General features: G+C 35.2%; 1 protein-coding gene across 2 annotated transcripts in view; it reads right to left on the minus strand.

Annotated features, from left to right (window-relative positions):
• The window catches only part of Akap10 (A-kinase anchoring protein 10), a 71564-nt gene that overhangs the window by 20522 nt on the left and 27154 nt on the right, over positions 1 to 23888 (minus strand). For both annotated transcript variants that reach the window (XM_047543679.1, XM_047543680.1), the window contains exons 5-10: positions 18552 to 18650; positions 15017 to 15101; positions 14067 to 14190; positions 12435 to 12571; positions 9609 to 9753; positions 2694 to 2867 (exon numbers count right to left, since the gene is read on the minus strand). In XM_047543679.1, coding sequence (XP_047399635.1) covers positions 2694 to 2867; positions 9609 to 9753; positions 12435 to 12571; positions 14067 to 14190; positions 15017 to 15101; positions 18552 to 18650 — 764 coding nt within the window. The remainder of the gene's footprint in view (positions 1 to 2693; positions 2868 to 9608; positions 9754 to 12434; positions 12572 to 14066; positions 14191 to 15016; positions 15102 to 18551; positions 18651 to 23888) is intronic.

Here is a 23888-nt window from a genome sequence, read left to right on the forward strand (position 1 = left end):
AGCGGGGGGGGGTGTGTGGTGCTGTTGGGGATATAGCTCAGTGGTAAAAACACCCAAGTTCATGCCCTACTCAAATGGGAAAAAAAAGAAAAAAGAAAAACTTAGAAACAAAACTCTAAAATGTGATCAAAAGAAATTAAAGAAGATAAAAGCTATGGTGCATATACTTCCCGATTTTAAAACTTACTACAAAGATATAGTACTACAAGATATAGTACACTAGGTGGTACTGGCACAAGGATTAACACAAAGTGCAATGGAATATAACTGAGAGTTTAGAAGCAAATGCATAGATATGTGATCAATTGATTTTTCTATCATTCAAAGATGTGATAATAGTTTTTTTCAATAAAAAATGCTGGGACAACTGGATACCTCATATCACATGCAAAGCTAACTCAAAATGGATCAGATATAAAGCCCATGGAAGAAAACACAGGAAATCGTAAATCATGGTTACTGCAAATTTGGCAATGGTTCTTAGACATAATACCAAAAGTCTGTGCAACCAAAGCAAAATAGAAAAACTAGACTTCATCAAAATTTAAAATTTCGAATTTCAAAGACACTATCAAGAGGGCAAGGGTTGTAGCTCAGTGGTAGAGCACATGCCAAGCATGCTCAATTCCTGGGTTCAATTCCAAGTACTGCCAAAAACCACCAACAAACAAAACACCATAGAGAAAAGTAAGAAATACAACCTATAAAACTAGGGAAATATCTGCAAATCACTTATCTGGTAAGTCTGATAAAGGACATATCTAGAATACAAAAAGAACTACTGCAACTCAATTAAAAGACAACCCAATATAAAAGTGGGCAAAATTTTTGAATAAACTTTCTCCAAAGATAAATTTTAAAAGGTCAATAAACACATGAAAAGTTGCACAAGATTATTAGTAATCAGGGAAATGAAAATAAAAACTACTATGAGATAGAACTTTACACCTGAGATGGCTATAAACAAAAAGACAGATGATAAGTTCTGGTGAGAATGGATAAACTAGAAATCTCATATATAATGCTGGTGGGATTGCAAAATGGTACAGCACTTTGGAAAAAAGTCTGACAATTCCTCAAATAATACTTCTAGGTATATACAACAACAGAAATGAAAACACAAATCCATATAAAGATTTGTACACAAATGTCCACAGTACCATAATTCATAATAGCAGAAAGGGGAAATCAATGTCTATCAACTGACTGATACACACTGAACATGGGTGAACCTTTTACCTATGGTTGGAAGAATGAGTGGGGATTTGTAGTTAAAGTTAAGAGGATTTCCTTTTGGGATATAAAACTACTTTGTGGAATAAAAAAGATAAAATTCTGAATATACTAAAAACCACTGAATAATACAATGTAAATGTGAATTATCACAATAAAGTCATGCCAAAAACTTATAAGATTTCATTTATAAAATGAACAGGTAACGCTAATCTACGCTGTCAAGACAGGACAGTAGCTAGGAAGGAGGATAGAGACTAGAAGGGGCTCCAGAGGGCTTCTGGCTGGTAATGTTCTATTTCTTGATCTGAATGTCAGTTACGTGGGTTAGCTCTGTTTGTGAAAATTCTTCAAATTATATACAGTTATGATATGTGCAAGTTTCTATATGTCATATACTTCAACCAAAAATACACAAATTTTACGTAGCTGCACATGTAGCTCAGTGGTAGAGTATTCTTACCAAGCATGAAGCCCTGGGTTCAATCTCAGTACCCAAAATAAACAAGTAATTAATAAATAAAAACAAGTCATCCTGGTTTATAGAAAAAAAAAAAAAAAAAACCAGCAACCACACTTAGCAGGTCACCCCTTGTGTAAACTTAATAACGAGAAAAAATACTCAGGAGAACCTTGTTGTTGATGGTAGTAAAGTAGCACTGTCTTACAAAAGTCATCCAAAGCCCAGCATCCAAAAATTTGCAGTGTTACTTATTTGTCAAAAGTAATAAGATTATTAAGTTATATGATAAAGCCTATAGTTAAGAACACTAGGTGGGTAATACTTCTGGCTCTACCACTATGTAACTAATAAAACATATTTATTTATATATGTACTTACTTATGACAGTGCTAGGGATTGAACCTAGGGTCTCACACATGCTAGTTAAGCACTCTATGACTGAGCTACATCCACAGCCTAAAAACTTGTTAACTTCTTAATGCCTCCTTTATATTCCTGCCTTGGGAATATTCCATTTCATGTGATTGTGGGGATAATCTGGTATGGTTTGATATAGGATTAAAACTTCCCCCCAAAAACCCAAAAGTTAGAGAAATATACATATAGCATTCTAGTTCAAAATGAACTCAAAAGGTCAACATTATGAAACTTAACTTTTTAAAAAATTCTTTAAAAAAAAAAAGCATCCAGATTTAGCTACTAAAATTTCTCAATTACACAAAGAGCACTTCAGAGGCTAAAAATGAATTTCATATTTGATTACCAAGAGGAACAATCACAATGTCAAGCAGAATAATGGCCTGAAACAGTAAGATACTTCATAATATAGTAGTATATGGTTATTAACCACAAATACTTTGATCATAACAAACAATAAGTAGACTAATTTTTTCTCTTTTATGTCTACAACTTAAAACTTACAAATAGGATCTATTACTGGTATATCAAGGAAAGGACTTGTATGTATATTCCTACTGGTAGGCAAATCAGTGAATACCTGAGAAGTGGCACTGTCAGTGCCACCTGGATGAGACTCATCAGGAAGGCCAACAGAACCATGAGCAGTCAGTGAAACATTCCCACCCAGAAACTCATCTCCGCGAACTGAATGGATGAGATCATTCAAATACTTATAATAAAGATTACTGGACAAAAATCCTGGCAAAAAGACCTGAAAGAGAGAAAAAGCATAATTTTAAAGTTGAAAAATCAAACGCATCTAAAACTGTATTTTAATAGACGCAATTTACTTGTAATTCTACCAGTTAAAACGAACATTCATATATCTCCTTGTCCTGAATATTATCCCACTGTACACAGTTTACATGGCAATTAAAATTATGATGCATACAATTTTGTTGGTCCCCGCAACAAAACGTTTCTCATAGAAGTTACATGTCTTGATACTAACACTGAGCAGAAAACAGTCTACAGAGCAGATATAATCTGAAACTAGATCTTTCTGGTTTATGATAAATATTAAAGTTTCTGTGCATATACTAATGTTTGCTTCTGAACTGCTTTTTGTAAAGCATTCTTTTTTTTAACCTTTATTTATTTATATGTGGTACTTAGGATCAAACCCAGTGCCCCACACATGCTACGTAAGCTACTCTACCACTGAGTCACAACCCCAGTCCCTGAACTGATTTAAGATAAATAGTCAGGAATATGACTGCTTGCTTAATTTTAACTTTGGTATATATGGGCAATTTGTCCTTCAAAAGGATATATTGTGTCACTAGCAATATATCAAGTACCTATTTCTACACAAGCTTTCTAAAACTGGGTTGTGTGTTGTTTTTTTCAAATTGTTGTTAAATAAATGCCTAATGGTACACAAAAGATTTTATTTCCATTTAATAATTATTAATGATGGTGAGTTAAGTTTCCATGTTTATTATTTGCATTTACTACAAAGCTTTCCTTCACAGCACTTAGCACAATTGTAAATATTTACGTCTGTATTTAGTATGTATCTTCTTTATAGACTAAGCTGGGGGGGGGAGAAGAAGTCACCTTTATTTAACACCATAACACAAACAACTAACATAGAAATACTCAAAGAACTTGTTAAATGAATCATTCATGTCTTCACTGTCTTCTTCCTACTTATCCACCAGGGTTCTGCTGGTGTTCTTAAAATTAGTGCAAGTTCCTTACCTAACAAACATTTAGTAAGGACTATCTTACCATTTTTTCTCTGTATTTTATTTTTTATTTTGAGACAGGTTCTCACTAAGTTGCTTATTAGGGCCTCACTAAGTTGCTGAGGCTTGCTTTGAACTTGTGATCCTCCCATCTCAGACTCCTGAGTCACTGGGATTACAAGCATACACCACCACACCAGGCTATATTTTAATCTTATGACACAGAAAGTTAACATTATTTATATGTTACGGATCTGGATTTTTCCTTTAAAATCTTAACAATTTTAATTTCAACTATGAAAAAAATATTATCCTTGGATAACTGGTGATATTTTGTTACCACCAGTTTTTAAAAGATTTGATCTTTATAAATAATTCCAGAAATTCATTTTTTTTTATTATTGTAAACAAATGGGATACATTTTGATTCTCTGTACATGGAGTAAAGGCATACCATTCATGTAATCATAAATTTACACAGGGCAATGTTGTTTGATTCATTCTGCCATTTTTTCGTCCTCCGCCCCCCCCACCCACCTCTCCTTTCCCTCTATACAGTCCTTCCTTCCTCCATTCTTGCCCCTCTCCCTAACCCTAACCCTAATGCTAACCCCTCCCACACCCCATTATATGTCATCATCCGCTTATCAGCGAGATCATTCTTCCTTTGGTTTTTTTGAGATTGGCTTATCTCACTTAGCATGATATTCTCCAATTTCATCCATTTGCCTGCAAATGCCATAATTTTATCATTTTTATGGCGGAGTAATATTCCATTGTATATATATGCCACAGTTTCTTTATCCATTCATCAACTGAAGGACATCTAGGTTGGTTCCACAATCTGGCTATGGTGAATTGAGCAGCAATGAACACTGATGTGGCTGTATCTCTGTAGTATGCTGATTTTCAGGGTCTCTGGTCTGATTTCGAGGTCCTTAATCCATTTTGAGTTTAGTTTTGTGCAGGATGAGAGATAGGGCTTTAATTTCATTCTGTTGCATATAGTTTTCCAGTTTTCCCAGCACCATTTGTTGAAGAGGCTATCTTTTCTCCTTGCATATTTTTGGCCCCTTTGTCTAGTATGAGAAAATTGTATTTATTTGGGTTTATGTCCATGTCCTCTATTCGGTACCATTGATCTACCTGTCTGTTTTGGTACCAATACCATGCCGTTTTTGTTACTACTGCTTTGTAGTAGAGTTGAAGATCTGGTATTGTGATACCTCCTGCTTTGCTCTTTCTCCTGAGGATTGCTTTAGCTATTCTGGATTTCTTATTCTTCCAGATGAATTTCATAATTGCTTGCTCTATTTCTGTAAGGTACGTCATTGGGATTTTAATTGGAATTGCACTGAATCTGTATACCACTTTTGGTAGTATGGCCACTTTGACAATATTAATTCTGCCTATCAAAAAACATGGGAGATCTTTCCATCTTCTAAGGTTTTCTTTAATTTCTTTCTTTAGTGTTCTGTAGTTCTCATCGTAGAGGTCTTTCACCTCTTTTGTGAGATTGATTCCGAAGTATTTTATTTTTTTCGAGGCTATTGTGAATGGGGTAGTTTTCCTAATTCTCTTTCTGAAGATTCATCACTTATGTATAAAAATGCATTGGATTTATGAGCATTGATCTTGTAACCTGCTACTTTACTGAATTCACTTATGAGTTCTAAAAGTTTTCTGGTGGAATTTCCAGGTTCTTCTAAATATATAATCATGTCATCAGCAAACAGGGATAGTTAGAGTTCTTCTTTTCCTATTTGTATCCCTTTAATTTCTTTGGTTTGTCTAATTGCTCTGGCTAGAGTTTCGAGGACGGTGTTGAATAGAAGTGGTGAAAGAGGGCATCCCTGCCTTGTTCCAGTTTTTAGGGGGAATGCTTTCAGTTTTTCACCATTTAGAATGATATAAGCCATGGGCTTAGCATAGATGGCCTTTACAATATTAAGGAATGTTCCCACTATCCCTATTTGTTCTAGTGTTTTGAGCATGAAGGGATGCTGTATTTTATCGAATGCTTTTTCTGCATCTATCAAAATAATCATGTGATTCTTAACTTTAAGTCTGTTGATATGGTGAATGACATTTATTGATTTCCTGATGTTGAACCAACCTTGCATCCCTGGGATGAAACCCACTTGATCATGGTGCACTATCTTTTTAATATGTTTTTGTATGCGATTTGCTAAAATTTTGTTGAGAATTTTTGCGTCGATGTTCATTAAGGATATTGGTCTGAAATTTTCTTTCCTTGATGTGTCTCTGTCTGGTTTAGGTATCAGGGTGATATTGGCTTCATAGAACGAGTTTGGGAGGGTTCCCTCCTCTTCTATTTCATGGAATAGTTTGAGGAGTATTGGAATGAGCTCTTCTTTAAAGGTTTTGTAGAACTCGGCTGAGAACCCATCTGGTCCTGGACTTTTCTTTGTTGGTAGGCTTTTGATGACCTCTTCTATTTCACTGCTTGAAACTGATTTATTTAAGTTGTGTATGTCCTCCTCGTTCAGTTTAGATAATTCATATGTCTCTAGAAACTTGTTGATGTTTTTGAGGTTTTCTGTTTTGTTGGAGTATAGATTTTCAAAATAGCTTCTAATTATGTTTTGTATTTCACTCGTGTCTGTTGTGATATTTCCTTGTTCATTCTGAATTTTAGTAATTTGAGTTTTCTCCCTCTTTCTCTTTGTTAGTGTGGCTAAGGGTTTATCAATTTTGTTTATTTTTTCAAAGAACCAACTATTTATTTTGTTAATTTTTCCAATTGTTTCTTTTGTTTCAATTTCGTTGATTTTGGCTCTGATTTTAACTATTTCCTGTCTTCTACTATTTTTGGTGTTGGTCTGCTCTTCTTTTTCTAGGGCTTTGAGCTGTAGTGTTAAGTCATTTATTTGTTGATTTTTACTTCTTTTGCTGAATGTGCCCCATGAAATAAATCTTCCTCTACGTACTGCTTTCATAGTGTACCAGAGATTTTGACATGATGTGTCTTTGTTCTTGTTTACTTCTAAGAATTTTTTTATTTCCGTCCTGATGATTTGTTATCCATTCATCATATAATAGCGTATTATTTAATCTCCAGGTATTGGAGAAGTTTCTATTTTTTATTCTGTCATTTATTTCTAATTTCAATCCACTATGCTCTGATAGAATACAAGGTAGGATCTCTGACTTCTTGTTTTGCTAACAGATTTGTGGCATAAAATATGGTCTATTTTAGAGAAGGATCCATGTGCTGCTGAGAAGAAAGTATTCCTTCTTTGTTGGATGTTATATTCTATATATGTCCGTTAAGTCCAAATTGTTGATTGTGTTATTGAGATCTATGGTTTCTTTATTCAATTTTTGTTTGGAAGATCTATCCAGTGGTGAGAGAGGTGTGTTAAAATCGCCTAGTATTATTGTGTTGTGGTCTATTTGATTTCTGGAATTGAGAAGGATTTGTTTGATGTACATGGATGAGTCAATGTTCAGGGCATAGATATTTATGATTGTTATGTCTTGCTGATTTATGCTTCCCTTAAACAGTATGTAATGTCCTTCTTTATCCCTTCTGACTAGTTTTGACTTAAAGTCCACATTATCTGAATGAGGATGGATACTCCAGCTTTTCTGCTGTGTCCATGTGCATGGTATGTTTTTTCCCATCCTTTCACCTTTAGTCTATGGGTATCTCTCTATGAGATGAGCCTCTTGCAGGCAGCATATTGTTGGATTTTTCTTTTTAATCCAATCTGCCAGTCTAGGTCTTTTGATTGATGAGTTCAGGCCATTAACTTTCAGGGTTATTATTGTGATATGATTTGTATTCCCAGTCATTTGACTCATTTTTTTTTTTTTTTTTTTGACATGATTTGGTTTCTACTTTATTTGGCTATTTCTTTAGGTTAGTTCCTCACGTTGCTGATTTGCATCGTTGTTTTTCATCTCTTCCTCATGGAATATTTTGCTGAGAATGTTCTGTAATGCCGGCCTTTTTTTGTAAATTCTTTTAGCTTTTGTTTATCATGGAAGGATTTTATTTCGACGTCAAATCTGAAAGTAGGTTTTGCTGGGTATAAGATTCTTGGTTGGCATCCGTTTTCTTTCAGGGCTTGGTAAATGTTGTTCCAGGCCCTTCTAGCTTTTAGGGTCTGGATTGAAGTATCTGCTGATATTCTTATTGGTTTCCCCCTGAATGTAATTTGATTCTTTTCTCTTGCAGCCTTTAAAATTCTGTCTTTATTTTGTATGTTAGGTATTTTCTTAATAATGTCCCTTGGTGTGGGTCTGTTGTAATTTTGTATATTTGGAGTCCTATAAACCTCTTGTATCTGGTTTTCCATTTCATTCTTCGGATTTGGGAAATTTTCTGATATGATTTCATTGAACAGATGGTTCATTCCTTTGGTTTGTTTCTCTAAGCCTTCCTCAATCCCAATAATTCTTAAATTTGGCCTTTTCATGATATCCCATAATTCTTGTAGATTCTGTTCATGATTTCTTACCATCTTCTCTGTTTGTTCAACTTTGTTTTCAAGATTAAATATTTTGTCTTCAATGTCTGAGGTACTGTCTTCCAGGTGTTCTATCCTATTGGTTATGCTTTCTATGGAGTTTTTAACTTGGTTTATTGTTTCCTTCATTTCAAGGATTTGTTTGCTTTTTATTCAGTATCTCTAACTCTTTATTGAAATGATCTCTTGCTTCCCGTAATTGCTCTTTTAACTGTTGATTGGTGCAATCATTTAATGCCTGCATTTGCTCTTTCATCTCCTCCTTCAATGCCTGCATTTGCTCTTTCATCTACTCGTTTGCTTCCCTGATTGTTTTAATTATGTACATTCTGAACTCCCTTTCTGACATTTCTTCTGCTGTGCTGTCATTGGGTTTTATTGATATAGTATCTAGGTTTGTTTGGGACATTTTCTTCCCTTGTTTTCTCATATTGGTCAGATATCAGTGGGACTCTGAGATATTGCAGATTTCCTTTTTGGCTTAGAGAGTCCCTGTAGATTTCCAGTGTATCACCTCCCAGCCTTCAGTAGCCTGAAGTCTTGGAGGAACTTGATAATGCAGTGCTTCTGAAGAAAGCTGCCCCTAGCCCGCTAGTGGTTCCAGGGCTGGGGGCTGGCTCTGTGCAGAAAGGCTCTCACTGGGCTGCCTGCTCCAAGAAGCTGGCTGTGGAAGACGCCTGCCGCCGGAGGGAGCAGGGCTGCTTGGGGAAGACTCTACTGCCCTGCCCTGCTCCAAGAAGCTGCCCCGGTCCGGGCCTGCCGCCCGGGGCCGAGCTTCACCCAGTGGGAGAGACTCTCCCTGCGGCTCTATGTTAGCCTGAGTCTCTCATTGCCTCCCCTTCTTGAATCCTGAGTTCTGGAGTGACGGGAGATGCAGTCACCCTCTAGTCCGCCATCTTGGATCCTCCAGAAATTCAGTTTTTGTGTAATGTACTATGGAACAGTACTTAATTAACCTTTCCCAACTGTATACACATGCCACATATTAGCAACATAATCCCACAGGCTTATCCTAGATTCTGTGCAATTCTTGGCAGATGAGGACAATGGCAGTACAAAATTTTAGTACTAAGGTCACTCAGCCTGTAAAGGTGAAGATTAATACATATCAAAACTCATAGCAGACTCAAAGCGTCTGTTCTCAGTCACTATGTTATACTGCTTCAAATTTCCACTGTTGTGTTATATTTGCTTTTTCCTATGGTATATTTTCTGTATTCCACTAGTTTAAAAACTTCTTGTAACACTTTTGAAGATCTTGGTTACCTTCTCCATGGTTGTCCAGGCCTGTCGCAGTGGAGTTGTGAAACAATTAGGGAGTGGTCCACCTTCCCTGCAAATATTGGATTCAATTTCTAATCGTACAACATCATCAAATCCAAGAGGATGTGTTGCTTGGAGGGAGAAGTATCTATGGCAGAAAGATATCCAAAGTAAGATCAAATTCTATAGCAAGTATAAGCATTTTTTGGCACTACTTGATTCAGCTGCAGACCTAGAACCACAGAGCTCAGTAATGACAGATCTACTATAACCTTTATTTATTCTCACTTTGCCAAAGATACCTAGATGAATTTGCAACCTACCTACCTGCCTTCCAGCCATTCTTAGCTTCTGTCCAGTCAACTCTGCTGATGTTTAAGAGCTATGTAAGTCAAGCTACAACTCAGGCAAAGAAACCAATCAATCACACATATCTGATGAGCACCCAGCCTTCCTTCAGAACTTAGTTGATAGAAATGGATTTATATAAAAATAAGATGTGGGCTGGGGATCTAGTTCAGTTGGTAGAGCGCTTCCCTTTCAAGCACAAGGTCCTGGGTTCAATTCCCAGTACCACCAAAAAAAAAAAAAAAAAAAGTAAGACATGGTCATTTCCTCAGAATAGAGAACATAAAAGATCTATGCTCAGGATACAATGAGAGTACACTATCATAATTTGGAGGCTTAAGCAATAAACATGTAGGAATTCAAAACAAAATGCCACAAAGGGCCAAGTGGATGAATTTGATATATTTTGAGAGAACTAATAGGACTTGCTGATGATCTGATATAGAAAAGAAAAGAAGAATAATGGTTACTCAAAGATTTCTAATTTGAGGGCTGTGGCTGTGGCTCAGTGGTAGAGTACTTGCCTGGCATGTGTGAGGCACTGGATTCGATCCTCAGTACCACATAAAAATAAATAAAGGTATCATGTCCATCTATGACAAAAAATATTAAAAAAGATTTCTAATTTGATGGGATAAAATGTAGCTAGTGTTTTGGCAAGCTGATTAGGAAGCAGATACAAAAAGTACATTAAATCAGAAAAAGAATCTCTTCCAAGCACTTTAGTAGCTTATATCTAGTTTCTGACAGAAACACAAAAAGGCTTATGATCATAAGTGATGATGCATATACGATACAACCACAAAAAAGATCGGAGTTATAAAATCAAAACTGGCACAATGAGCCTGGCAAAATGATGGTGCCAGTGGGATGTCATATAGTCATTTTCATTTAATAACATTTCCAAAGGTAAAGTGGAATCTAGTGGGAAACAGGGTCTCTACTGTGTTACTGAGTTCTACCCTGGATGTTACTAGTGCTAGTGCCACTGTCTCAGCATCAAACTCTTATCTTTCAGTCAACATTTTCACAACACAAAGTGAGCTTCCCATATTGTAATTACTAAATTGATAAATACTCCTTCATGATATGAATTTTCAGGTACCCCAGACCAAATTTCTAAATGTAAACTCTTGTTATCTTAACAGTCATTTAACAATCTTTTAAATATAATTATCTTCTACAACTGAATTTGCACTAAATATTGGACAGAATATTAAGAATTATATTCCAATCCAAGTTCTTCCACTAACTTGCCCTGTGACTTTGGGAAAATTACTATGTCTTTAGGCCTTAGTTTCTTTATCTGCAAAAGGAAGAAAATCAATTAGCTCCCTAATCTGGCTATTCATCAGAATTACCTGGAATTATCTTCTAAAGTAAAGAGTCCTGGAGCACACCTGAAGCGTGCTGAATCTGAATCTTAGAAACGACTAGAAACCTATTTTTAACAAGCTCCTAGGTGACTCTTATGCAGCCTGGCATAAGCCTTCAGACTGATGTTCAGGAACCACTGGCCTACATGTTCTTGGCTCTCCTTCCAAATCTAACATTCTTTACAGTTTTCTCTATCCTCAAATAACTTTCATTAATATGTACTTGTGGATGCAAATAACGAATTACTTTTCTTCACAAAATAAGAAAATTTAAATGAAAAGACCACCTCAGATTTTGGATCTGGCCAGTCTTTATCACTTACCCAAGCAAATATTTTGAATTCTGTTTACTACAAGATCTTTCCAACTTTATCTTTTCAGTGAAAAAAATGAAAAACTGGCTTGGGACTATAGCTTGGGAGAGCACTAGCTTAGCATGAGTGAAGCTCTGAGTTCAATCCCTGCTACCAAAAATAAAACAACAAACAATAATGCACAACTATCATTCACTTAAAGCAGATTTGCACCAGAAAACGATACATTCAAACAAAGATATTTAAGGCTCTTTGCAATCTATACCAACCAGCTACATTTTCCTCTTGTATCCCTTATACTTTTGATGATTCAAATTCACGTTCCTTCCATACTTTCCTTTTTCCTGATTCAACACAGGGTCTTAGGCATGCCAAGTACAGTTCTAACTCTAAGCCCTCAAACTCAAGTTTCTTAAAGTGCCACATTCCCCAAAGTTTCCATGACTCTGCTTATATTAGTATCTTTATTTAGAACTTTCTTTCCTCTCCCCACCCCCCATCAATCTGACAAAATTCAATTCACTTTTCAGATCCAAATCAAAACTTTCTCCTGTGAAACCCTCCCTGAACACCATATTGTCATCCTGACTTCCACACCTAAGTGTACCCTTGCCCCAACAGAAACTTTTTGTTTCCTACAAAGGCTTACATACACCATATAAAAAGCAGCTTTCATGCTGTCTCATCTGAGCTCCTTGACTGCAGAGACTGAGTTTATTCACCTTTGTTTTCAAAGTACATAGCAAATGCTCAGTAAATATCTGCTGAATACATCTACCAATAAAACTCACTTGTCATATAAAATCATAGCATCGTTCTGTGCCTCCTGTCCATCATACTGGCCCTTTTTGGCAGCAAGCTGAGACTGGAAGTTATCTGCTGCTAACCAGAATTGTAATATATTCACTGCATCTTCTTTTTCCATGTACTAGAAAGGAAAAATACAGAAGGGAAAATAAGACTAGAAATGAATTTCTTTCACTTGTCTACTTATAAGCCCTAAATATTAAAATACTTAGCAAGAAGCAAAAACAAATCCACTTCTTCACTTAACATCAGTCAGCAGCAGGGCATATAGTCATTTGAGATACATCTGAGATAAGTTGTAAAATATTTTTATGGGGGTGGGGGTGGGGTAGAACCCCCCAAATGAACAAAAACAATAAAAAACCCCATCACACTGTTGGATGTAAACTTTAGTGAAATGGAATAAAAATTACACTAAATTGGATTAGTAGTTCCTCACCATTAAAAAAACAAATAGCAACCAGGTACAGTGTTGCACACTTATAATCCCAGAGGATTGGGAAACTGAGGCAGGAGTTCAAAGCTAACCTCAGCAATTTAGGGAGGCCCTAAGCAACTCAATGAGACCCTGTCTCTAAATAAAATATTTTTAAAAAGGGTTGGGGACATGGCTTAGTAGTTAAGTGCCCCTAGATTCAATCCCTGGTACCAAACAAAACAAAACAAAACAAAAACAAAAACAACAAAAAACCAAACAAACAAAAAAAACAGTAAGTAAATCAAACCAAAACTTTTACACTTGATCATTTCTATCACTGCATGAGGATATATTAACCTGAATGAATACTGATTTAAATTATGGCAAAGTAAGGGTGTGGGAGCAAGTCAACTGAGTATTCTGGCAAAAGAGGCAGAATCCAAGAATCCAGATTACATTTTGTGAGACTGGGAATCCTCTTAATAGTCATTTCCTTTGCAACAAAAGAATTCATTTGCTGAAACCTAACAATTACTTTTAAACAAAACCATGCCTCAAAGAGATTAGTATACTTGTGTCTTACAAATGATTCACTGTGTAACCCTATTAAGCAGCTTAAGTAAAAATGATGAGCATAGGAAAAAATTTACTACTTTTCTTTCTCCAGAAGTTGGGTCTGCAATTATTTATGCACTGGAATTAAGTATCAAATTCCATGGCTTTAGTTTGGTACATAAAAGAGACTTACAAAAATGATAATAATTACTGATGGCTGTATACTTAATGCATTTCAATGTGACCAAAACCTTACATTTAATCCCTTCTATCTGTAATGTATTTTAAACTTTGCAAAAAAATTCTTATATTCATGAGCTAATATAATCTATCAAAAATTTTTCTATTTTAAAAAAGTTCCAAATAATTAAAAACATGCACTCTCATACGCAGTAGCTAAATTAGTTTTCAAAATTAAGAGTTATTTTACACTGTATCTTTTTATTTTTAACGGAATCTACATGGTCTCTTTGATGAATATGCCATCAAAGTACTCTTGCCATTAGATACAACTTAATACAATAATACATCTTTGGAAATAACTTATATCATCTATGTCATTTTCTATAGATGGGGCCCCAGCATTTTATAGTTCAGAAGCTGGAATGCTCTAGTAGAGTGTAAAAAGAAATGCAGAATTTACCTCAGAGAAATAAAAGAGAGCTGACTCACAGAAGAGAATGTCAGCCAGGTAAACAGTTCCACTGGTCAGCACTTCAATCTGGTATTTACAGAAATGGTGACTTCGCAGAAACTCACTAAAGTGCCTGCACATGGACAAAAAAGGGAAAATTTGAGGGAACACCCAAGGAAAGAGCTTAATTGGGAAAAACAAGACTCTTTCCATACTGTCCCTATGGTATGTAAAAGGCCTAGGGAGAGGCTACCTCATTTCCCATGGTCCTATTCCTGACTCTTTTAAGTACTCTCTCCTACCTCTCAAGACTTTGTAACCCTCCTCTAATATTTAACACATGCTACCTTATATTACAGTAATCAAAGAACATGCCCTGTTTCTTTTATTAGGCTGTTAACTTCCTTTGAGGCAGGTACGATACCTAACCATGCTCTGCACACAGCATTTAATAAATGCTAAATGAAAGAAATTAATACCTACATTTTGTTTAAGGCCATGCAGTGATAATTGAAAAAAAAAAACAAACCCTGGAGGCAGTTTCAACGAATCTATGTGGATTTAATTATATAGCATACATTGAACTACAAGAATAACTAAAAAATTAGGATATCCATCTGAAGACGTATCATTTAAATAAATAAACAAACCAATTTGAAGAGTCACACATTAACCTCAATCACTTCCAAAATGACTTCAGAACTAAAAACAAATTATTTTAACTTAGGCAATATTAACATTAAAAGTAGAAATTGTTTTATTTTTAACAGAGTTCAAATTATTTATATTTAAAAGAAACTATTAACCAAGAATTTTTGAATATGCTTGTATGACTTTACATATATCCAAATTATCAAAATCCTCAAAGATACTTTGTTTTTAGTTGAGTGAAGTCCATTTTCAACGCTGAACCCAAATTCTCAAAAAATGCAAAATGTGAAAATACAAAACTAGCTTACTCTTGCTCCATTGCACTAAAGACTATGGCCTGTGCCAAAACAAAGCAGTTGGGATCCACCTGTCCATCTTCTCCACAAATCTTTGCTGTAAAAGAAACAGTAAAGAGTCAAGCTTCTTCTAAATGCAAACTATACCCATCTGTGAATCAAACTGGGAAATAACAGTAAGAACACATAAGTGAGATTTAAACAGAACTAAAAGAAAATATAGGTAACAGCTTGAAAAACTCTTTTTGAGTATATATATAAAAGCAGTAATCAAAAGATTTAATAACATAACACTCTTATACAAATACCCCCAAAACAAAATAAAAAGATAAAACAAAAAATCTGCAGCATATGATAGCTGAGATTATTATCATTAATTAAGAGACTACTATCATTCATTTATCAAATGTTCTTTCAAATGGGTAAGAAAAGTCCCAAAAGAATATGAGCAAAGAACTGACAACTCAAAATAACTGACATAAAATGGCCAATATATGAAAAGATAAGTGATCACTAAATAATAAACAGATTCGAATAAGAAGGCATTACACTTTTATTTAATAAAGTAGCACAAATTTTTTTAACAATATACACAAGTACTTGTTTAATAATGTTTGAGCATACTGTTAAATATGCTTGAGCAAAGGCATGGGAAAAATATAGTATGAGTGGGACTATAAATTGACATATCTTTTAATGAGCAATTTGGCAGTTTCTAACTTAAGTTTCAAAAGTGAACATACTCTTATATCAGCAATTGTATTCCTAGGATTGAAACCTAAAGTACTAAGAATCTGTGAAAAGATTTACTGATAAATAAGTTTGTCAAAATGTTACTAGTTGGGCTGGGGGTGTAAGTTCAGTGGTAAAATACTTGCCTAGCACATATGAGAACGTGAGTTCAATCCCCAGCAAATGCCCCCTCTCCCCCCCAAAAAAAGAAAAAAGTTACGGGTGGAATATTTATAACACAAATGTGATAAAACAAGGAACTGCCTAAACAGCTGCAAATCAAGAAGCTATTTAGTTGGTCGTTAGACATACAACCACTAGGTCTCACTCTGAGTTCACACTGCTAGATGGAACTTAAAGAAATCCAAAAAACCCAAGGATCAGCTTGTATTATAGTTTCCTGGTCCACTGATCCATTTACTCTCACCTTCTCCTAGACAAACCTAGCTGTGATATTGTGAAATATGTACATGATCTTTACCCAGTTTCCTAACATATATCTTCTAAAATTCTTGGAAGTCTTATGAGTGATAAAAAGCTTTCTTTTAATGAGCTAATGAGATGACTGGTAGTCAACAAACAGCCTCAGGATGAGAACTAGTCACCAGAAAAGACCAAGACATGGACTAGAGAATTGGTACTTTGAGCCAACCTCATCCCAACTATATTAAGTTGGTTCAGGAAAGTCTGAAAGATGGTAGCAACAAAATTCCACTTAAAAACAGAGCAACTACATAGAAAACTCATAATCCGCTGGGGAGATAGCTCAGTTGGTAAAGTGCTTGCCTTGCAAGCACAGGGCCCTGGGTTTGATCCCCAGCACTGCAAAAAAAAAAAAAAAAAAAAAAAAAAAAAAAAAAAAAAAAAAGAAAGAAAACTCATAATCTCAGCAACTAGGGAGGCCAAAGTAGGAAGGATTCAAGATTGAGAACAGTGGGGCAACTTAGTGCCCCAGGTTCAATCCCTAGTACCCATCCCCACAAGAAAACCAAAATCCCATAACACCATTAGTCAACAAAAGTAGGTGAAATAGTATCCCACAAACACGAAAATTCAGATGGACACAACCCACCAGTAGCCACAAACCTATGTTTTAGGTGTCTGCATGGAAGAAAAAAGAAAACAGGGGCATCATTTGATGTATCCCAATATAGCCAACAGGTGTTCACTGGAAATTATGGTGTGCTAATTTAAGAATCACAGCTGAGCCTGGAAGGGGGTCATGCTTTGTCCATAACAAGTGAGTGCAAAGTACTTACAGGAAGAAGTGAAGAAGCCCCACACTGAATAACCTACTACGACTGGAGTAATATACTTTATTTCATAAATCACAAGTACTAAGTTTGAGGTAAATAAAAATACAAAATTTAGTACTAGCACCTATTGGAATATACTATTTGCTGTTTAAATAAATGAACCAGGGTTTTTTTTGTTTTTGGTTTTTTTTTCTGTGAATAGGTCCTCCTGATGAACTACTGTAAAAGCATTCAAACTTTTTTTAAACTATGATCTACAGAGAAACTTGTTTACTCAGTCTTGTCTACACACACATGTATAAATGTATGATGGAAAAAATTCCTGAAATTATTGCCCTTAGTGCTGGGAAACACCTAGAATTTCCTATTCTAGTCATTTTTTTTGGCAAGGGTATGAGGGCTTAAGAGAAGGCTGGTTCCAACCTAAGTATGAAAACACTACCAATTAGTTAAGGCACAGTAGTAGTCTAGTCTCAAATCCAGATGTTACTGTGAACAAAGTAGTTAACTTTCCTCTACTTCAGTTTCTTCATTCATAAAATAGTAACTCTACTTATCCCACAAGGTTCTGTAGAAGATGAAATGAGTTTATCTATGGGAAGTCCTTAGCTTATCATATGAGACATAGTACTAATAAATGTGTTATTATTGTTCTTGCTCTTGCTGTTACTCAGGTTAAAATCTAGGAATTCAGGTCCACATATGAGAGAGAAACGTTTTAAGTGAACTATAAACAGATACAAAAAAAGTACTAAGAAAACAGACTAGGAAGGGGAATGTTATATTCCATGTTCATTAAATTTTCTCCAAAAAAAATTTTAAAAATCTCTTAGTTGAGCATGGTGGCACATGCCTGTAATCTCAACTATTTGGGAAGCCAAGGCAGGAGGATAGGAAGTTGGAGGACTGCAGGGAGCTATCCATGACTGGTATGAGAACCAGGCGAAGTTCAGGCCATTAACCAAGAATGCCTGGCCTCAGGAACTCACAGTATGATATCCACTGTTTGAGAATGCCCGAGTCATGTGGTATCCTGCTTCAGCTCACAGGCACAGGCACCAGAGATGGGAATGACGCACAAAAGCCAAATGGCCTTCTTACCTCCACCCCCCCAATTCTGTTTTTAGTGAAGAAGCTCCTACTGGTCCCCTTTGATCTGTACTGCTATAAATAAAGCAAGAGCAGGCTGCTTCTTTGTTAGAGCCAGATCCTTTTGGACAACTCAATCAGTCACAACCCTGCTTCAAACATATTCTTGCCTTTTTGTCTTTATTTCTGATATATATAAATATATATTAGCTTTTATTTTGCAGCCAGCCCATCTCAACAGGAACCCTTCCTTTGCCCACACAGGACACAAGTGAGTGAGGACAGACCAAAACTTAGACCTTGTCTCAAAAGTGTTGGGGATAAAGCTCAGTGGTAGAGTATTTGCCCAACATGTGCAGGGCCTGGGTTTAACCTCTAGTACTTTAAAGAAACAGAAACAACAATAAAAACCCACTTGGTCAATAATTAAAAAGCCAGGTTTTATGACCGTAACTTTAAGCACTGCTTACCTATAATATCATTTCTCATTGCTTCTGTAATTGGTATTGGTTTAGCAGCATCAGGAGATATATATTTGGTAAAAGTATTCACTGCATCTTGTTCTATACCTGCAAGGGAAGAAGGGGACAAAGTTTAAAATCGAAAAGCAACTTGTACCACAATGGACTATATTTATGAATAGCAGGGTTTGGGTTATTGTGTGCTTTTATTACAAGATAAACTTCCATCATAAAGTTGCTTTTTCTTTGGTTTGTGGAGAAGATTTCTATGTGAACTCTCTCCTTCAGTCACCTTATGAGCTAACAAGTTTCATTATTAATAGCAATTATTTATGTACAGTCTTTGTCTCTTCTCCCAGCTTGAAAGATTTGCACAATATAACAGTAAGAGTGCAAAACTTATTTATAAATCTATATTTAAAATATTTTACCAATCATTTCACATATCTGAATACAAATCTTTTGACCTTCAACAAACTTGGAAGGTTAAACAACCAATCTCAAACTTTTAAATCTCGGGATTTCTTTGCAATCCTAAAAATGAGCTGAGTCCTAGCAGCTTGGGAGAGTGAGGCAGGAGGATTGCAAGTTCAAAGCCAGCCTCAGCAAAAAACAAGGCGCTAAGTAACTGTTTCTAAATAATATACAAAATAGGGCTGAGGATGTGGCTCAGTCGTTGAGGGCCCCTGAGCTCAATCCCCAGTATCCAAAAAACAAAAACAACAACAACAACAACAAAAAAAAAAAACCAGAATCTGGGATGTAGCTCAATAGTAGAGAACTTGCCTAGCACCCATGAGGCAAGGAAGCTGAGACAGGAAGATAGCACCACCAAAAAAAAAAAGGAGGGGAGGGGCACCGATAAGAATCCTAAAGAACTTCTGTTTATGTATGGTTCATTTATAGATATTAAGGTATTAGAAATTAAAATTTTTTTAATTAAGTTAAAAATAACAGATTTTTTGTGTTCAAAATGAACATTTTTATGAAAAACAGCTTTTTCAAAATAAAAAAATTGGTAGGACAAAGGCACTGTTTTACACTCTTGCAACTCTAAATTTGGACTCTCATATCTGCTTTGGCATTCAATCTTGAGCAATGTTTTGATTGAAATATATATTAAGAACATCAGACATGTAATTGAAAAAAGTAGAATTTGAATTTTTTTGAGATAACTGTAGATATATTCTTAATATTACAATAAAACTGAACATGTGATAGTTTTTAAAAGATTAGTGGAACCTAAAACCATGTCAATGAACTTTCTATATTGTTACATTGAAATCTCAGGCCTAGTTTCTGTTCTTTTATTCAAGAATGATTTTATAAACATAATGTTTTCTACCACTTTGAAAAATATTTGTATTTTGATTTACACAGATCTTTAGATTTATACAAATCTAAAACCATCATTAATTTCACCAATGATCTTATGAGAACACGCTTTAAAACACCTGTCAAAGCACATGGTGGTATTTAGAAATTTTCCAAAATTCTTATTTTCACTTGAAAAGTTTAAATTTTAGCATTGGGCAATAAATTTAGGTGTTTTCCTTGAAGCGATAGGCTTCTTTATTCATTTCCAAACAAATGTCTGCCAAATACTCAAGTCTGAATAACCATACTTTGTCAGTGTTCATTTTTTGTAGCAAAAGTGATAGTCTAGGGCTGGGGTTGTAGCCCAGTGGTACAGCACTTACCTAGCATGTGTGAGGCACTGAGTTCAATCCTCAGCACCACATAAAAATAAATAAAATAAAGGTACTGTGTCCATCTACAACTAAATTTTAAAAAAATAGTAGACATATAATATATATATTAGTTGATTTGAGCTAACTGAACTCAAACCACGATCAACCTCATGTGTATCTCTTTGAGCCAACTGATGTACTTTAGTATAAAGAAGAGCTTTATACATAATTTCCATTTCATTACACATACTAAAAAGCAGTACATCGTGGACTCAAGGGTTCAGCTTAAATAAAATTCTTTATTACACCAAAGACATCCTTAAGTAAAACTGTCATTTTAGTTTCACCAGACATAATGGCAGTAAATAATATACCAACTTATTAGTACCATTCTGTCCACCACTTGTACCCCAATTACAAATGTCAACAAAGTAAAAAAGACAAATAACATCTTAGAATTGTGAACACAGTTTTGACCTCACAGACCCACTTGAAATCTTAGAGAATCCCTACAGGTATACAAACCAGGTATGCTAATCCTGGATTAGCAAAATAGATTATTATCCACCCCCACGTCCCCACTTTTTCAGGGGGTACTGCAGATGGACCCCAAGGGCACTTTGCCACTGAGCTACATTCCTAGTTCCTTTCAATTTTTATTTTGAGACAGGGTCTTGCTAAATTGCTAAGGCTGGTCTTGAACTTGCATCATCTTGCCTCAGCCTCCTGAGCTGCTGGGACTAAAAGTGTGTGCCACCACATCCAGCTAGTATTCCCATTTTTATAAGAAAAACAAAAAGGTATGTAAATAAAGTAAAATATCTTATCTGAGTCATGAAAGTATGGGAATGGGAGTAAAAATATAGTTTTTATATGTGTTTGCAACTGTCACCAGCTTAAAGTAGTTACAAGATGTTTTATGTAAACCTCATGGCAAACACAAAGAAAGACCTGTAGGAGACACATAAAAAGAAAATAGAAAAGGAATAAAAGCATGCCAACAGGCATGCATGTGCACACACGCATGCATGCATACACACACAATCAGCAAAATACAAAGGAAGATAGGAAAAATAGAACAAAGGCGCTACAAGATGGAAAACAATTTACAAGTGGAAGTTAAACCTTACTCTATTAATAATTACACTAAATGTAAAAGGATTAAATTCTCCAACCAAAAGACAGAGTGGATGGCTAGATTAAGAAATAAGACCCAAATATATGTTGTCTTAATTTTTCAGATGTAAGGATACTCACAGGCTAAAAGCAAAGGAATAGAAGAAGATACTCTACATGGTCAGGAAAAGGTATTTCATGAAAATGGTAATTAAAATAGAGCCAGCTGTGTATCAGACAAAACTCCATTTTAACTCCATCACAAAGAACCATCAGGAAGATATAACAATTATAAATAAATATGCATCCAAAATCAGAGCATTTAAATATATAAAGAAAACATAGAACTGAGGGGAGAAACAGAAACATAATAATAGGAAACCTCAATACCCCACTTTCAATAATGAATAGAAACACAGACCTAAAAAAACAGTAAGGAAACTAAGGACTTGAACATCCAAACAACTAGATCTAACAGAGTATATATTCTTCTCAAGCATACAAAGAAAATTCCCCAGTACAGACAAGATGTTAGGTCACAAAACAAATCTTAACAAATTTAAGAATGAAATCATTGCAAGTATCTTTTCTAAACACAATGAAATGAAACTAGAAAGCAACAGCTAAAGGAAAACTTCAAAATTCAAAAATATGTCAAAATTAAACAACATACTCTTGAACAATGAATGGGTCAAAGAACAAATCAGAAAGGAAATCAGAAAATATCTTGAAATAAGTGAAAATTCAACACACTAAAACTTTTGAGATATTGCAAAAGCAGTACTAACAGGGAAGTTCAAAATAATAAACACCTACATTAAAAAAGAGATCTCAAATTAACAACCTAACTTTATATCTCAAGAAACTAGAAAAAGAATAAAGTTCAAGGTTAGGAGAAGAAAGGAAAGATTAGGAAAGAACAAAACAGAGAAAATAGAAAAAAAAATCAATGAAGATAAGAATTGTGTTTTTGAAAAGATCAATAAAGTTGACAAACCCTTAAGCTAGGTTAAAAAAATGGGGGGAGAATATGCAAATAAAATCAGAAATGAAAGAGGAGACATTGCAACTGATGCCACAGAAATAAAAAAGGATCATAAGAGACTACTATAAACAACTATATACTAACAAATTAGATAACCAAGGAAAAATGGACAAATTTCTAGAAACAAAAGCCTACTAAATCACCAAGAAATTTTTAAAAAGTCTAAACAGACTAATAACTAAAAAGGACTTTAAAAAGAACAAATCTGGAGGTATCACACATTATGATTTCAAAATTTATCACAAAGCTATAGTAACTGAAATGATATGGTACTGACATAAACAGATAAACAGACCAATGCAACAGAATAGAAAGCAGGGAAAAAAACTCACGCATACAGTTAATTTTTTTTTTTTTAGTTGTAGATGAACACAATACTTTTGTTTTATTTATTTGCCTTTTTTTTTTTTTTTGTGGTGCTGGGGTCTGAACCCGGGCCTTGTGCTTGGGAGACAAGCACTCTACCAACTGAGCTATATCCCCAGCCCCCATTTATTTGCTTTTCTGTGGTGCTGAGGATTGAACCCAGTGCCTCACAAGTGCTAGGCAAGCACTTACCACTAAGCTACAACCCCAGCTCAGTTAATTGAATTTGGGGGGGGCGGGGCAGGGTAGGGTACCAGGGATTGAACTTAAGGGCACTTGAACACTGAGCCACAACCCCAGTTCTATTCTGTATTTTATTTAGAGACAGGGACTTACTGAGTTGCTTGGGGCCTCGCTAAATTGCTGAGGCTGGCTTTGAACTTGTGATCCTCCTGCCTTGGCCTCCTGAGCTGCTGGGACTATAGGCATGGACACTGCACCAGGCTAGTTAACTGATTTTTGATAAAGTGAACCAAAAACACAAAATAGGGAAAGAACAGCATCTTCAACACATAGCACTGGGAAATCTGGAAATCCACATGCAAAAGAGTAAAGGTGGACCTTTATCTTATACCCTATACCAAAATTAATTCAAAAAGGATAAAAGATACAAGACCCAAACTATAAAATTCCTAAAAGAAAATATAAGGTGAAAAAGTTTCATGACATTGGATTAGAAAATGCTTTCTTAGATTTAACATAAAAAGTACAGGCATCAAAAACAAAAACAAGTGGGACTATAGTGAACTAAAAAACTTCTGCACAGCAAAGAAAACAAACTCTGGAATGGTAGAAAATGTTTACAAACCATTTATATGATATGGATTAATATCCAAAATACAAAAGGAAATCCTACAACTCAATGGCAAAAAATCAAATCACTCAGTTTGAAGACAAAGGAATTGAAAATTGAAAAGACATTTCTCCAATGAAGACAGACAAACATCTTTTTTTGTGGGTATGTGATACTGGGGATTGAACCCAGGACCTCATACATGCTAGGGCAAGTACTCTACCACTGAGCTATATCACCAGGACCTTTTTAAAAAAATTCTGTTTCAAGACAGGATCTTGCTAAAATGACCACGGTGACCTTGAACTTGTGATCCTCCTTCCTTAGTCTCCTAA

The sequence above is a fragment of the Sciurus carolinensis genome, chromosome 3 (genome assembly GCF_902686445.1).
Source record: "Sciurus carolinensis chromosome 3, mSciCar1.2, whole genome shotgun sequence".
Classification (NCBI taxonomy): domain Eukaryota; kingdom Metazoa; phylum Chordata; class Mammalia; order Rodentia; family Sciuridae; genus Sciurus; species Sciurus carolinensis.